Here is a 16,446-nt window from a genome sequence, read left to right on the forward strand (position 1 = left end):
CGGGTATTTGGAACGACCTCGGCAGATAGAGAATGTTGTTGGGTACGAAATGTACATACAGTGTTGTGAAATTGTTATGTATCCGTTGTTGTGCTGTTTGAATATTGTACTGATCGATTTCAAGCTTCCCAAGATGCTATTTTTTGATACTTCAAAATTTCTTCAGAAACTATAAGGCTCAGTATTTCATTATAAAGATAATTTATTTCATAGGATACTTATATTATATGACATATTGAAACATTTCGTTAGACAATCGGCCTTTTTACTTATTCGTTAGTTTTATGATGACGTCGGTTTTATTTTACAAATAGTTTAGAAACAATTTAAGTTATAATTGTTCTGTTCGGTGTTTGACTGATATTGTTATAATATCAAAATGCATATTAGTCGATGTTCAGCAGCTCTGCTTTGTACCTTTGTTTTGTTTCTCTTCATTATACAAGGTAGGTATATTTTGAGAAAAATATTACGTTTATATAATTAAATATTCATTTATGATCTATATCCAATGTAAATGTTAAATAAATACACAGACTTTTGTATAAAAAAAACGCTCAGTTAACAAACATTGTCTTTTTAACGCTAATGTCTCATGGTTTTCCGTAATCTCTCTTTCTTTTGTCAAAAGGCTTACTCATAGGTATGCTGATGTGGTATATATGTGATAATGCAAGTGTTCCGTCTGGTGGCTCAAACAACTCTAAGGTAATCGATGAAGAAAGGCCACGCGAGGATGAACCAAAGGTGATATCTTACTTTTAAGGTTTCACCTGCTTTCAATATTTCACGCAGTTACCTATAGGGCTATCTTATAATTATATAAATTATATATGTAAACAATATTTCAGTGGTCCTCAAACTTTTTTTGCTCTCGGTATATTAGGCAAATAAAAATAACATTTTGCGGCACGCTTGTAAAAAACTGAAGTTAGCTTTAAACAAGTTTATTCTGCAAATGTTAATGCGATGTGTGTGTCTGTTTTGAGAATAATGGTAACAAGGTTCCGTCGCTCTCTTTTTTGATTTTAATTTCAGTCGGAGCGGAAAATCCGTGTTCATAGAGCCATGGAAATGGCTAGGTTTTTTGTGGCTCTTGCATGGGATGATTGGATATAATTTGTAAGCAGATATCCAAAACTCACCCAAAATTGCTTTCTTGTTAGCCCAACTAAGCGAGCAAGTCAACATCGTGAGAGGTGGACGTCTTGTTTACAAATACATTATAAAATACCAAGACAAATATAACGTGACAATCACCCTCAATACAACGAAAGACAAATGCAATATTAATATCAGTCTAATAATGGATGGTGCGGATGCTCGTTGCATGCATGCCAATGTGTAATATTATTTACTAAAATCTCAAAAAGCTTCTGGTCCCACCTGAGAAACGTAGCAATATTTCCTCTTCCCCAATTGAAAACAAATTTATTCCTCATTAATATCAGTCGGTTAAACGGTAATTTCAATACATTATAAAATGCTTTATTTAACACTTCGCTTTGTATGTAACAACAGAAACCGTGGACAGATATCCGCCTTCCTAATAATCTTATTCCAAATTCTTACGATATCAACTTGAGACCGATTCTGGATGATGCAACAAGCAATGCTTTGTATGGATCAATGGACGTTACTTACCTCTGCAAAATCCCAACGAAGTATACTTTGTTGCATTCCAAGTGAGTTATGCTTAATATTTACTTTCATTTCTGCCAGGGTTTATGGGGAACTGATTATCAGATATTCAAAATCGAAAAAAATCGGCTACTTTTAAAACCTTTTTCGCTACTCGATCAGGTTTCTTTTTTTTTTATAATATCTTATGGGACCCGGTGTGTTGAGACGAATCGCTTCCGAAAGTTGCTGTTGCTATTAGAATATAATTGTTTATTTCAGCAACTGAAAGATGTCACTATTACTTTATATATTTTTTATTTTATTTTTTAAGTTTTTTTTACATCCCACTCACACACATGTGTATGACCTCGACCTCGTTGCGCATAAATGTAAGCATGTTTGACCTAAAGAATAAATCAAAATAACATAAATTTGTTACGTCTTTCATTAACTCAATAGAAAACATTTATGACAAATGATATTAAGTGGTAGGTGGACTGAATTAATTTCTGCTAATTTAAAATTAAAGAATTTTTTACTGAGATAACGCATTTAACGCTGAACGGCAGATGCTATTTTTATTGAATTGCTAACATTTCTGAATGCTGTCACTGGACTGAATTTTCTGTTATTCCTTGAAGTCGTGTGCTTCTAATTTTCAAGATATATCAAATTCGACTCATCAAAAGTATCGTTGAAGACTGGAAATTGCGATGTCGAAATAACCAACGTGACATTTTATGAATTACATGAATATGTTATATTTGAATCAAAAGAGAAGTGCGATGGAGGAAAATATTACACACTTTCTATTTTACAATATGTCACGTCCCTGTCACATAATTTATGGGGATTATATCGAAGCACTTTTGAAATGGAAACAGGAGAAACCAGGTGAGAAGACTTATCCATTAAATATCACTGTGTGCAAATCATTTTTTCCCGATTTTTCCAATTTAATTTGGAACCAGAAAATTGGAAGTCATTGGAAGTCAAAATTGGAAAACCAAATTTTGCGTAATACCATAGCCTACTACCAGCGGTTCCAAACTTTTTGGGGAAAGGGAAAACTCATGGCGCACGAGAAAAAATGCGGCTTTTAAATTAAACTCAATTTTGTGATCGTTAATATGTATGTCATTAAAGTTTGTAAACATGTAAACCTAACGAATAAAAGCAATGTCAACTTCTTTTTCTTAATCTTTGCCTGATTTTTCTTACACTCAAATACGCGTTCAACTAGGTTCAATGAATAAATAAACTGCAGATGGCTAAATTGCAACTAGTAGTGTTCATGTGCACAGCATTTAAGAAATAATAATGCATCAATACTACATGAAATGTGTAAAATATTCAATTATATATTAGTCATGTTTAACACAATTCTGTTAATTTTCAAGACGCACTTAGCTAACCCCCCCCCCCCCCCCCCTTTTTGGGAACCACTGGCCTAAACCAAAAAAGCCTATTGGGCTACCAGTATGGAATATTGAGTGAGGGTATTAGAAAGAAATAGCATATTGGTATGCAAGTTGAGAAAACATTCTCACATGGTTGTCCCTTATGAACAGCAATAAGATAACTTGAGGGTCGTTACAACTATGTTTATTTAAACAGGACAATACTTTCAAGTCACATGCAGCCAACTGGTGCAAGAAAAGTATTTCCTTGTTTTGATGAACCTGGATTTAAAGCCAATTTTACAATAACAATATGGTTTAGACCTGTTGAAAATCGTCTCGCAATCTCAAACATGCCGGCGAAGAAACACACGGTAAAATGAATTTATTTCAAGTTAAAATAACACAAAAGCTGCAGAACATAAGCATAGCATCTAATTTTTCAGAAAAATAAAAAAAAAAATTAGTGAATTGTTTTTATGCACAAGCATAACACGCAATATATACCCTTATACCCTTGATATGCTTTTATTGCTAAACTAAAATTGATAGTCTTATTTTTTATATTTTTATCCGTAATTTCTCATCTCATTTTAACAAGACTAAAGAAATTGATGGCGTGTTATGGAATTCAACAACATTTGAAGAGACTTTCCCGATGGCTACTTACATTTTGGCATTTGCGATATGTGATGATTACTCATTTGCGGAAAGCTCCAGCGCAACAGGGATTAAGGTACATAATTTTTCATGTGTGTATGATATGTTGTTATCTATTTTGGGGTTGTTGCAATTAAAATAAGGTATAGCATCTGCAAGTAGGATGAAAAGTGCATTCATTATTGGCCGGTTCATAGTTCATAGTTTTCTACAGTGTTTACAAACCGACCGAGTGATACTTTTGTAAATTTCTCAATTCCGCATTTATTTACACAAAGGTACGCACCTTCGCACCAAAAGAGTGGATTGCAAATGGCACAGCAGATTACGCCACCAAGACTGCACCAATTATATTAGACCATTTCCAAGATTTCTTCGGTGTTAAATATCCATTAACCAAAGCAGGTTACCTTATGTTGATTAAAAAGTTGCATTATCATATACATTACATTGTGAACACCAATGTTGTAATATACATGAGTACATGAGCAGTCTAGAGTCATAAGATCTGAAATTTTGTTTGTGATGATTTTATAATTGCTCTGTGAAGTTTAAAGAGGCTACAGAGCAGTGTTAGGGGGCCACAATACTAGGCGCAACAAAATTTCTTTTAATGCAAACCCATTTGCATACTTTTCTCTTCATGAACAATTTCCGCGTCTTCCTATTCTCATTACCGAATTTTGTCCACTATGTTTGGTTGTCAGGCCATCCGATTCTAATTGAGCCATCTCGCCTGCGGACAACTGTCGAACCTAGTCTACTTATAGCGGTAATATGCGAGATAGTTGTCATAAACGTATTGTAGACGCAATAAATATATCTAAATTTCCAAAATTACCAAGAATCGGAAATGTTCAGAATGTACAAAGCGTGCTTCGCTCGTATTTTGGATTGATGAGCAGGGAGTCACGAGCCATATAAGGTTGGAATAAATATTTAAAGGTTAGAGAGAAGTCACTATCTTAGAGACTCTCATCGCCTCCTGTCATCTTCAGATTATTTGCATCCAAGTCAAAATACAACCAGGTTTAAATTATATTTCAGATCAAATCGTCGTGCCACAACTTGTATTTGGGGCGATGGAAAATTGGGGATTGGTAATGTATAAAAAGAAGTTCCTTTTGGTTGACGACAATTCGACTATTCGTGATAAACTTGAAAGTGTCAATACTATTTCACATGAACTCGTACACATGGTAAGTATATGTTTTTTTTCGTATGTAATGTTTGTACTATATAAGGTATAGTTATAAATAAATTATAGTCACAAATACAAAAAAGTGGACGATAATGCAGAATTACAGTTTGTTAATAAGCAAGGCCTACTTAAAAGAAGTTTTTTGATTGTTGACGCAACCCGTAATTGCACATGTACATTGGTTACAGCACTTTCAAAACGCGACCAACAGCGGATACACTAACATGTGTAACTGACTTATTTTTTAAATGATATTAGTTCAATTCCGAGTAATGTATCACATAAACAAGATGCAGATGTAATACATTTGTCCCGACTCGAGGCAATGAGACTTGAGGTTATAAAGAAAAGAGCTAGATGGAAACAACTACCCGAAAAGTTTTTCAATAATACAAATTATATTTATATAAAGTGGTTTGGCAACTTGGTCACCCCGACGTTCTGGAACGATATTTGGTTGAACGAAGGATTTGCAACATATTTTTCATATTCTGGGGCAGAATCTGTTTATCCAACATGGAACTCGGTGAGTTTGTGATTAAAAAATTAGAAAAACTAGCAATAAACGTCTTTTTATTTTTTTCATTAAACCTAGTTGGATTTTTGACGCAACCTATATAACTACTTTTGTACTTTCATCAAATAATATTTTTTTTTCATTTCAAGAAACAATTATTTTTCCTGGAAATTTTTTATCAAGCAATGGACGCGGATGACACTAACTTGTCACACCCTATAATACATGAAGAAGAAAGACCAGATGCAATATTCAATATGTTTGACTCCATTGTTTACAAAAAAGTTTGTATGCAGTTACTATTACATGCCCATTCGAATTCGCGAATGTTGTTTAGCTGATGTTTTTTTGCGTAAAAACAAAACCTAATTTTTATCGAAAGTCCCAAAATTGTTAAATTAAAACAGTTCTCATGTGCTGTATGATCAGGATCTGGTGGGGTTGTACGTTCTGATTGCAAGGTTACTGCAGAAAGAATTAAAACTGCTATATTGAATGGTTGAAAGGTTTTGCATCACACTTCCATAAACTAACGTTACATTCTGTAATGTTTTCGTCTAACCAAAGTCAGACTTTCTAACCCAAGCCGTTTTTAACAAAGATAAGAAAAGAATATTCACGAACTCTTTGTCTGATTTTGGGCGGACGAAACGTTGCAGAATAAAATTTGTGAAAGTGTGATGTTAATCTTTTATGCGGAATAGGGAATTTTGATTATATATAGTTACATGTAATCTTGTTATACCTGTGACTCACCAGAATCTCAAGATAGAGTTAACCTTAACTGTTACTCTCATTGATATATATATAGAATTATACAAAGTTAAATGTCCTCACCAGAGCGTAGTGCAAAATACTAATTTTTATATTGAAGACACTAAATCATAGCTATCTATACCACTCATATTTTCCAAATTTATAAATGGTATTGGCAAACCTTTTGCTTTTTATACGTGAATAAAAATTGGAACAAATATTATTTTCATTAGTATTTAATTGATGAATAAGAGTTGCATAAAGCTTTAGAAGCACTCATCGATAGCTGGTTTGGAGACTTTCGAGTTATTAGAAGTTCATGTATAATACAGTGGTAATTGTCAAATACACTGTTGCTTTCGCTTAAATTATCCTTCTACTTTTCAGGGTGGGTGTATGTTACGCATGATCAACGCTTTTCTCGGCGATGAAGTATTTATGAATGGACTTAAAGTAAGCCTAGCAATTTCCACTCGAGTTTCTAGCACTTTTTGAAAAAAAATTCAAAGTTTGCATATGGCGATAAGTTTTTATCACATAATATTGTTTTCATAATTTAAAGTTGAAATAGCGTGAAATTTTCTTTTTTTTCTGGCAGGCGTACTTGAAAGATCTTTCTTACAACACAACTACGACAGACACACTGTTCAAATATTGGGAGAATGTAAGATCGTTTCGAGTTAAAATCTATAACGTATTCTAACAATGAATATTGATTTCGTCAGGTTTGATTTTCAAATTAATTGAGACTGAGACCTGAAAACCTGTAGAAATAATTGCGAAGAAAATTCAAGTATTAAGCAATTTGAAGGTTCAATATATATACTTTTTCCGTTTAATTAAAGCCGCGTTGAAAAATACCAGATTCCTAACTTCTTTGTTAATTATTCTAAATATTATAAGTTATATTTTCATTTATGACCGACATCAGTTTCGTGAAATTTGAATTCAGTTTATTGGAATTATTTTATCAGGCTATTAACAAAACAGAAAATTCGTATCCGGCATCCATATCAGAAATGTTGACACCGTGGACTACACAAGCTGGATATCCCGTTTTGAATGTTAAAAGGGAAAACGATGTGTATTCAATAACGCAAGAAAGATTCTTGAGAGATGAGGAATCTTCATACGATAAGTATAGAATTGAATTAATATGACAAAAGTAGCAACAAGTCAAAATAACTTAAAAAGAAAATAAACCTAAACGTTTCACCAATATTTGCGGAAATATCCCAAAGTCTTTACCTGCGTCATGACTGAATTTCACTTGATTTCTCTGACTACTGGAAATATCTACGATAATCTACTACATGAGGACTTATCGTTGTTAATTGTTGTATATATATTCATTTAGCATTCACTTTTTGTTTCAGAAACAGTTGGTATGTTCCTGTCATGTACAAAGTTATGAATGGTAATAATTCTAAGTCCAACAAATTGTCGTGGATGTTACCTAACGATAAATGTAAGTTAACTACTTCTTTTTTATATATATACTTTATAATTGGCTTTAAACTGGTTGGTTCAGTAAAGATGCGAGGTTCAATTTGAGTTTACAATGTCATTATTTTAGAAGTAATTAAATAACTTCAAAACCCAAAACTGGTTTTCATAAATATTAATGCCTTTCAGTTACAATCAACGAAAAAGATTTAATATTGGTGAACGCTGATGCAACTGGATTTTACAGAGTTAATTATGACGAAGACACCTGGAACAAAATTATACAATATCTCAAGTCTGACAAATTCGAGGTAAGGAACAAGAATTGTCAGCCTTATTCGTTTAAGTAGCTCATGACACGTCTATGGTCTTTCTAAACTTTGCTCTGAGGTGGGTTTAATTCGCTTACTTCACAATGATTGTACGTGGCCTTTCTTTGAGAAGATCCTTACAAAGCAGTTATTTTCAATTGTTTTCAGGAAATACCAGTGGAAAATCGTGGACAGCTCATCAGCGATTCATTTGCAATGGCAAGGTGGTATATTTTTTTTTAATTTTCTCAAAAACATTTTTAATTGTTTTTCATCATTGTCGCCTAAAATACATGTTGATGTAACAATAGAGAGTGAAAATGCTATTGTTCAAATATGATATCGTATTCTGCGTCTTCGTACAAATTTTACTTGTAAATTAGATAGAATTATATTGCTGTTTCAACTTACGAATTCTTTCATTTGCAGAAGCGGACGATTGAATGTAACGATACCTCTCAAATTATCTGAGTACTTGCTGAACGAGACAGAATATTTACCTTGGAAAATATTTACTTCAAGTATAGAGCACCTCGACAAAAAATTGTTCAAATCTTCTTTATACCAACAGTTCAGGGTCAGTGTTTACTGTTGTATAAAAAACATAGGCGCAATGCTTCAATGTACACGAAGGCCATTACAGTACCGATAACCTGACCACAAGATCATTGTAACAGCCGTTCTTTGTGACCTGGACGACACCGACTGCACACTAGATATTTATTAACAGTTCAATAACGCGGTCTTTCAAGCCCCAAGTTCGTATCCTCAATCCAGAAAAACACACAACTCGAAGTATACAGTTGACACGGTTATCTTAATACAAACGTAAAACCAAATCAATACAAAATACTTGCAATAAATAATTAATCATACACAATTCGGCCTTTAGAAAGCCTACTCAAATTTATGAACATAATTATCAAACATAGTTAATTATTAAGTCGAACCAAATTACTATTGAATAACTTGCAGTCTTCAAATCAGAAAGAGTTACAAATTATAACATACCGAATTTGTCTGCTATTCCAGGCTTAAATTATCATAAGTTGAACATGAAATCATTCGTCAATGAAATCCGAACAAATCAATTAAATAAACTATAACTGTAAAATCAATCACAAAAGGCCATTTAATGCTCATAAAATATCCCTAAGATAGGCCTATGTGGGCAGCCATAATCTACATTATTTAATCGTCCTACAGTCAAAACAGAAAGCCAAGGTCGCTGAACAAGTTTAACTTATTTACAAATTACAACGAAACGAGCGCCATTCTCTGCAAAAGTAAAGCGCCATCTAAAGCAAATTACCGAAACTATCCATGTCTAAGCGAGACATGGTTGGGCAAGCAATTGCCACGAAGACTCTCTCAATTGTTTCGTAACAAAGTGTGTAGAAGCACACTGTCAATCAAGGGAAATTACGGCGTCAACAATAACAAATAAATTACTACACAAGTTAAACAGACGCAATGTTTAAGTCAATACAAAAATCAAGTGAATGCGATTCTCGATGTAACAATCATTGAGATATAATCACGGAACCACGGCGCGCGATTATTAATTTTGATGACGTCATCACACAAAACGTCGAAGTAGAAAACGAATCACATAGAGCCCACAGATATTTTTGGAATAAATGGAAGTAATTTTGATTCTGTCCATTTATACCTTCGTCTGTTGCGCTGTATTTTATTTTGATAAATTAATTACTGGTTCTCAAACTTTTCAAAAAATCATGCATAACGGTCCCCTTGCAATTTTTCTGAGGACTCGCGCTCCACTAAAGAAATGAAAGCAAATACCAACGCGGTATATCAAGCATTCATCTATTGAATGACATTAAAACGGTTCAATGTGAAGGGTGCGCCTGATTGGCTTCGACTAGTTCTTCTACTTTGGTTTTCTATTTTGTACAATGCAACTCTCATATCATGTCCCACGTCCATTCTGTTTCAACATATTTTATTAATAGCGAGTAACGTGGAAAAAGCTGCCTCACATTCGTAAGTTGGTGCAAATGAAATGAGCATTTTAGTACCATTTTAGCGACATCGGGATAGGACGGTGCCACCGTGGTTTTTCTTTTCCTCCAGAACTATCACAGCAAAACCTAATCTCACATATGAATCATTATATCAAAATCTATTTTTTACGGCCAGGAGGGCATTTTTAAATAAACCTGAAAAAATTTACAATCAGATGCACACGCCTTCCATAAACAATACGATCTTAGTTGCCGTACTTGGCACGTTAACCAACGTTTGTTACGTAATAATGTCGTCAGTATAACGTGACGTGCTGCGTAGAAACACTGTGAAAACATGACATCAAAATTTCTCCTTAAATCAAAGTGCTCCTGTGCCGAGGTTAAAGTTGTCTCGCGGTCCCCTCCGCTTCACGGACCCCTAAGCGACCGCGGACCCCAGTTTGAGAACCAATGTCCTGAAGTATTAGCACCAAGATGGCGCACAACCTGAACTCAGGGTGTGTACCATGTTAGAGTTCAGGTTGTGCGACATCTTGGTGCGCATACTTCAGGAGTACCCTTTTTTCGGTATGTTCATGCGTTGTTCTTTCCTTGATATCCAAGCAATAATTTTAAGTTCCTTATTCCTTATTCATATTTGTTTATATCAATTTTTTATTTTTTATTCAGAAATATGTGGCAAAGTTGGTATTGCCATTATACAAAGAATATGGCTTTATGGATGATTCTTCTATGGAAGATTCCGATCTGTTTGACAGGTAGGGTGGAAGATATTGACTTGATAATTTGAAAATACTTCCATAGTAACTTACACATAGCTAATCTGAGTAATTGTTCGTCCGGTAGCGGCTGCTGTTATACACTATCTTTACGGTATAAAAATGGATCCAAAAAGTGTCTCAACTGTGACTATTCTAAGCTTAAGTAGGGACTACCGGAGAAGAGTATTTATGGGTTCTGATTTTTGGGGGGTTAATTTAAAAAATATTTATTGCCCTTTTTTTTATCAACTGGTCTCAATTCAAATTATGAATTCCAATTCAAGTTAAAGGGCGTAATCATAACGAGGTAATCACTGTTTAATTTATTATTTCTCATTTTGTTTCTAAACAGTTTAACCATTCAACTTGCGACTCATACAGCGTGTTACTATGGAAGTGAATTCTGCATCGAAAACGCAAAACGACTCTATGCATCTTGGATGAAGAATCCGGAGGAGAAAAGGTACCTTCGTAAAGTTGTATGTCGTAAAACCAAGTTAAACTATATATTTGATAAGATCAGTCTTTGTGAGTCTTTATGGCATGGTTTCAAAAGCATATGTACAAATTTTCGGACTTCCTGAAGTATGCGCACCAAGATGGCGCACACCTGAACTCAGGTTGTGTACCAGGTTAGGGTTCAGGTTGTGCGACATCTTGGTGCGCATACTTCAGGAGTACCGAATTTTTAAATCTGGAGTCGCAGTTAGAATCCAATTTCAAATGAAGTAGAATTGGGTGTTGTTTTTCCCAAACTTCTCCGCGCTGATTTTATTACATAATTTCGTGTGAGGTGTTTTCATTAATTTACTGCAATCAAAGCTCTGCCTAAGCGCCACTGAAACGTGACGCCGGCATACCTAGGCTCGCCTGTCCATCGGGACAGCAAAGTATTTATGATCTTCCGTAACTATGGTACAATGAAAAAAGGGCCATTTCAATGAACAACAGAGAAGAGGTATACTGCACAGCTTTGCGAAACGGGGGATGGGATGAATGGAATTTTGCAATGAAAGAACACATTAGCACACTGGATAAAGAAGAGCAAAGAAAATTAAGGTATTGAATGTACTCTGGAGCATTGAGCTATAACATCTATTTATATCACAGTTGTTAACAGAATTAGTGTACTTATACAAGCCAAAATCGACTGAATATTGGCCATTTTGAAGTTCATATCCTAGTAACAGATATCGCAACATCGATATTAATTGATGAAAATCTAAACTGCACTATAAAAGTCTTTTATGGACTGTAACTGTGATTTTTGTTGCTGGATATTGTAAGCACAATAGTGATAAGGATTTGATTAAAAATCCTGAATTCTACAAATTATTCCAATAATTTAGCAATAAAAAAATAAACGACAATCAACGTCCATTTACTTAGATTTGGATTGTCTTGCGTTGAAGATGAGACAAAATTGTGGATATTGCTTGCCAGATGTTTGGCGGAAAATGCGATAGTTGAACGTGATGAAGCTTGGTCAACATGTGTGGAATTTGTCATGAAAAACGAATACGGTAGACGTATTGTATGGAAATATGTAATAGAAATGAAGGGGTAATTAAATAATAGAGATCACTTTTAATCTTCACGCTTGTTTAGAACAAACCTTTTAAGAGTTGCTTTGCAGTGGTGGAGAAACAATGCCGACAGAAATGGCGTAAAGTTTTGCGGTTCTACATATAGATAAACTTAACTTATTAGCAAGAAGTGATGGAGTTTAACCCTCGTGATTTCCACTCATCGATGCTGACTTTTTAACGCAGTAGGCGCCAGGCCGTCGCATTAGTAAAAAATGAAATGAGTGGAAACTTTATTTATGTACGACGCTGATGCTTCGCTCTTTTGACCAATACTTATAAAAATTGCATCATATTGTGGAGAGATGTTGGATCTCCCAGACCGAACAGAGAATATTTGTTGGGGATCGGAATCACTTTTTTGATGTCAAGAATATGCGACCAATTGCCCTGTCTCCTATTCATGAACAGTCCAGAATATATATATTTATACAGGGTGGTCGCTAGAAAAGCAGAAATTTGAAGGTCAGATTAAATTATGAATAAAATGCGTAAAGATATAAGTTGAATCAAAACAATATTCTACAAGTTAACCTTTAAAACGCTCGCGAGCTTAGACTTCTAGGTTGAGACACTACTCTGAAGTGCAACGACGATATTTTGAGCATATATGAGTGTAATATATTATATAACATATAATATAAAAAAAATTTGCTAAAAGTCATGCTTTGTAAAAAGCGATCACCACTCGTCAGATTTGGAATTTGATCGCGACAATCTCTTGTTGTTGTCTTGTGCTGTTTTTTATTTAAATTAGTAACCTGCATAACAATATGTTTGTATTGTTTCAGGATTCAATTTTCTCATCCATTTTTTGAGTATTTGACAAATACCTTTTCTAGCAAAGATGATATAAAGTTGGTGAGTGAATCCTGAACTTATCGATTAAAACGAATGGTCTTGTTCAATGTTGATCTGATTTAGCTCAAAAAATCTATTAGTTTTTTTCCAATCTGGAAATTCACAAAAAAACGCTTTTTCACTTTAGCAAATTAATTTTTATGTTTCTATTTTTGTCACAAGCTGACTGATCTGAAAAAGCGTGGAGAAAATGGAAAATCAAGACAGCCAGGTGTTAAAGGAGCAATCAAGAATGCAGAAAAAAGTTTGAAATGGTTGGAACTAAACGAAGAAGATTTGAAAAACTGGTTGATGTGAAACATTTTTGTGATAAAATAAATTGTTGGATTGCAAATAAGTTGTATATTTTAAATATAGGAGTGAAAACAGGGCCGAATAAATCACTGGTCACAGCCTTGTGTATGTGTATATTTCTTAATTATCACTGTTTGACATCCAACAGCCAAGCCAATGTCGTGGTAATTTTGGCAATTTTTTAACTAGCTTGATGTTCGGATAAGCTGCTCCCAAATGCGAATCCCTTTTTTCGGTCGAGAATTTTTAGTGATATTTGTATAGCAATGTTGCGCAACGAGCGTTTAACGTGAGTGCATTTTTGTGTTTATAGTAGGGCTAGGCATTCTCGAATACCAGGTGATTTCAGGATCAAATCAAACATTTTATTCGAATCTTGAATACTTGGAAGATTGATAATAGTACTCCGGAATCATAAATTACTGAAATCATAGAATCCGTCACCTTGACAGTTCGCTTCGTATTCACAAACAACAAAAAACATGTCAATAGCCTACATCATTCTGAAGTAAGGAGTCACATGACACTTTGCATTTTAAAAATATGGCTTTAACAAAAAAATGAGGGATTCGCCTCGATCTTTGGAGAACAAAAACAGATGGCAGCAATTCGAAATTTTCGAATCAACTGATTCGAATAAATTATTATTCGATTCGGAATGCTCAGGCCTACTTGGAAGTTGTTCTATTCCGGTACCGGCAGGTTTGTTAAACCGTCGACACATTTGATGACAGTTGACGGTGGGTCTGGTATAGATTGAGAGATTAGCTGCTTTTTTCCTTCCTAGTTTTTTTCCAACACTGTCATATAGAATGATAGATGTTTTTCTTCTTCAGTTGATGCCTAGATTTCTATCGCAAGGAAGAACATATATTTATCCCAAGGATTGGCAACCTATGGCTCATTAAGGCATAATTTGGGGAATATTATATTGATATATTATTGTGCGTGGCCGACTATCGTAATAGATAAGATTCAGCGACCACTTTGGTCGGTGTTCAATTTGTGCATTCGTAATTGGATTTAAATCCTAAAGCATATGCACAAATGTGATGAGTTATGGGAGATCCATTACAATCACTTCTAACCTTGGTTTCTGCATGCTTCTGGGCATGTGTCCTCCGCTTGGCAGGTGCGTAAGCAGCTGCTTTTTACTGATATATTTATGCGTCTATCTAGGGCTAGGCAGTTGAGGAACCACAGACCATGCACAGCAAAGAGTATGACGAAGCATATAAATGCAACCATAGGAAGTTCACTCTGGCAACGCCCTTGCTGTTTTTATTCATGTATACCATATCCATATCCTTGCTGTTTTTATCCATAGCCTTACCATGACCAAGAGTTTTCCGCAAGACAGAGGAAATGTAGGTACAAATAGAGGTATCCATAATGTTTCAAAAGATAAGTAGTCTACGGCTGTTGAAATCTATTTTGCGTGGTGGGATCATGTTCGCAGTATCTGCCTCGATAACTCTGAGCTCGCGAGTAGAAGCGGGAAGTAGAAACGCGAGTAGAAAAATCTTTCATTTTACTAGTATAGCCAATCCGCTATGAGTTTTCTAATTGATCGCCGGTGCACGACGAAACGTCTGCTGAAATGAGCATAGTTTTAATTTTTTTTGACAGTGTTGAGACCCATAAAATGTTACGTAGCAGTTTACGATGCAATTGATATTTCAATAAACTCTTATAGTTGTGATGCTATTAATGCACCTGGATCACGAACATAAATTTCTCATCTCCTAGAAAAGAGGTCTCAAACTGTCGCGCCAGACAAATATTTTTGTCAATGCATTACAATAAATTGAATTTACAAAAGTTGGGAAATCCATTCACTTTATTCAAAAATATAAATTCTACATTTCTGAAGTCTTAAATATTAAATTCTCTATATATATATATATATATATATATATATATATATATATATATATATTCTGCGGTATATATATATATATATATATATATATACCGCAGAATATAGAACAAGAACATCATAGCAAACCAAATATACAAGATTTTTAGACAACTATTTTGAGGTTAGCTGTTAGCAAAAAATAAATATTCGCATTTGAGCGGTACAAAATTTAATGTGACTTGTGAAATTGGAGCAGTACCTGAAATTACAGTATTATAAGCACAAAATGCACGTTCGACGTTCATTTTAGCACGAGAAACGTACACAGCAACAGTTACGCCGAAAGCATGAGCCACGAGTGTGCGAGTGCATCTTTCGCTGAAAACGTTGCGTACCAGTAGAAAATTTTAGCCTATTTTATCACAGCTATTTATAGACTAATTTTTGATTTCTGCAATTAAACAGCAACTCCTACGAAGGCAAAATGATGATTGACTTATTTGATTCATACTTCAATTTCCGAAACACAACCAAAAGCTAACAAATAGCATTCTAAATCGCGAAAACCAGGTATTGTTTAAAACCACGATTGTAGATCTGAGTGACAAAAAGGTCTGAACGGATGCGGATGGTTACGTCACATTTTGCATCTTGCTGATTGACTATTGTTACAAATAAACAAGTACGGCTATGCTCGGGGAAAAATCCTTCGGAAAAATATTTCGCCCTATTTTCGTATTATCGCGGGCCAGATGAAATGACGCCAAGGGCCGAATCTGGCCCGCGGGCCGTAGTTTGATGACCGCTGCCCTAGAATATTAGCTATTCAAGCTGAAATAATAGGCACTGAAAATATTGATTTCAGGCAACTGTTTTATCCCGTCTGTCTGTCCCGTACACTTGAGGTGTTAATTATAAATTATCGACTTCTCGGCAAATCGGCCGTCAGCCGTTTTTCGTTGGTATCGGTATCACCGAAATGAGCGGTATCGGTACATGTCCAATACGTATAACTAAATATTCCAAAGATATATGAAAGGGGTTTTAAAAAATGAGTACTGTGGATTTATTTAATTGGAGATTTGCAATGTTCTTCAATGAAATTCTCAAATTACTAAGATGCAGAGGGAACTCAGAAAGGACGATGTGTGTTATTTTACCTGTGAGCACTTTTGTAA

The 16,446-nt window shown here is 34.7% G+C and overlaps 1 protein-coding gene across 1 annotated transcript; it reads left to right on the plus strand.

Moving 5' to 3' along the window:
• The first annotated feature begins 313 nt into the window (after positions 1–313).
• On the plus strand, positions 314–13,410 carry LOC120338171 (aminopeptidase N-like). Its single transcript, XM_039406107.2, has 23 exons — positions 314–446; positions 632–747; positions 1,522–1,685; positions 2,287–2,517; positions 3,241–3,397; positions 3,625–3,759; positions 3,962–4,088; positions 4,731–4,882; positions 5,297–5,410; positions 5,551–5,685; positions 6,545–6,610; positions 6,756–6,821; positions 7,132–7,295; positions 7,534–7,625; positions 7,793–7,914; positions 8,083–8,138; positions 8,344–8,491; positions 10,575–10,663; positions 11,019–11,129; positions 11,597–11,725; positions 12,056–12,229; positions 13,044–13,113; positions 13,276–13,410. The coding sequence occupies exons 1-23, from the start codon at positions 380–382 to the stop codon at positions 13,408–13,410; spliced, it is 2,820 nt and encodes a 939-aa protein (XP_039262041.2). The 5' UTR covers positions 314–379.
• Positions 13,411–16,446: the final 3,036 nt, after the last annotated feature.

The sequence above is a fragment of the Styela clava genome, chromosome 10 (assembly GCF_964204865.1).
Source record: "Styela clava chromosome 10, kaStyClav1.hap1.2, whole genome shotgun sequence".
In the NCBI taxonomy this organism is placed as follows: domain Eukaryota; kingdom Metazoa; phylum Chordata; class Ascidiacea; order Stolidobranchia; family Styelidae; genus Styela; species Styela clava.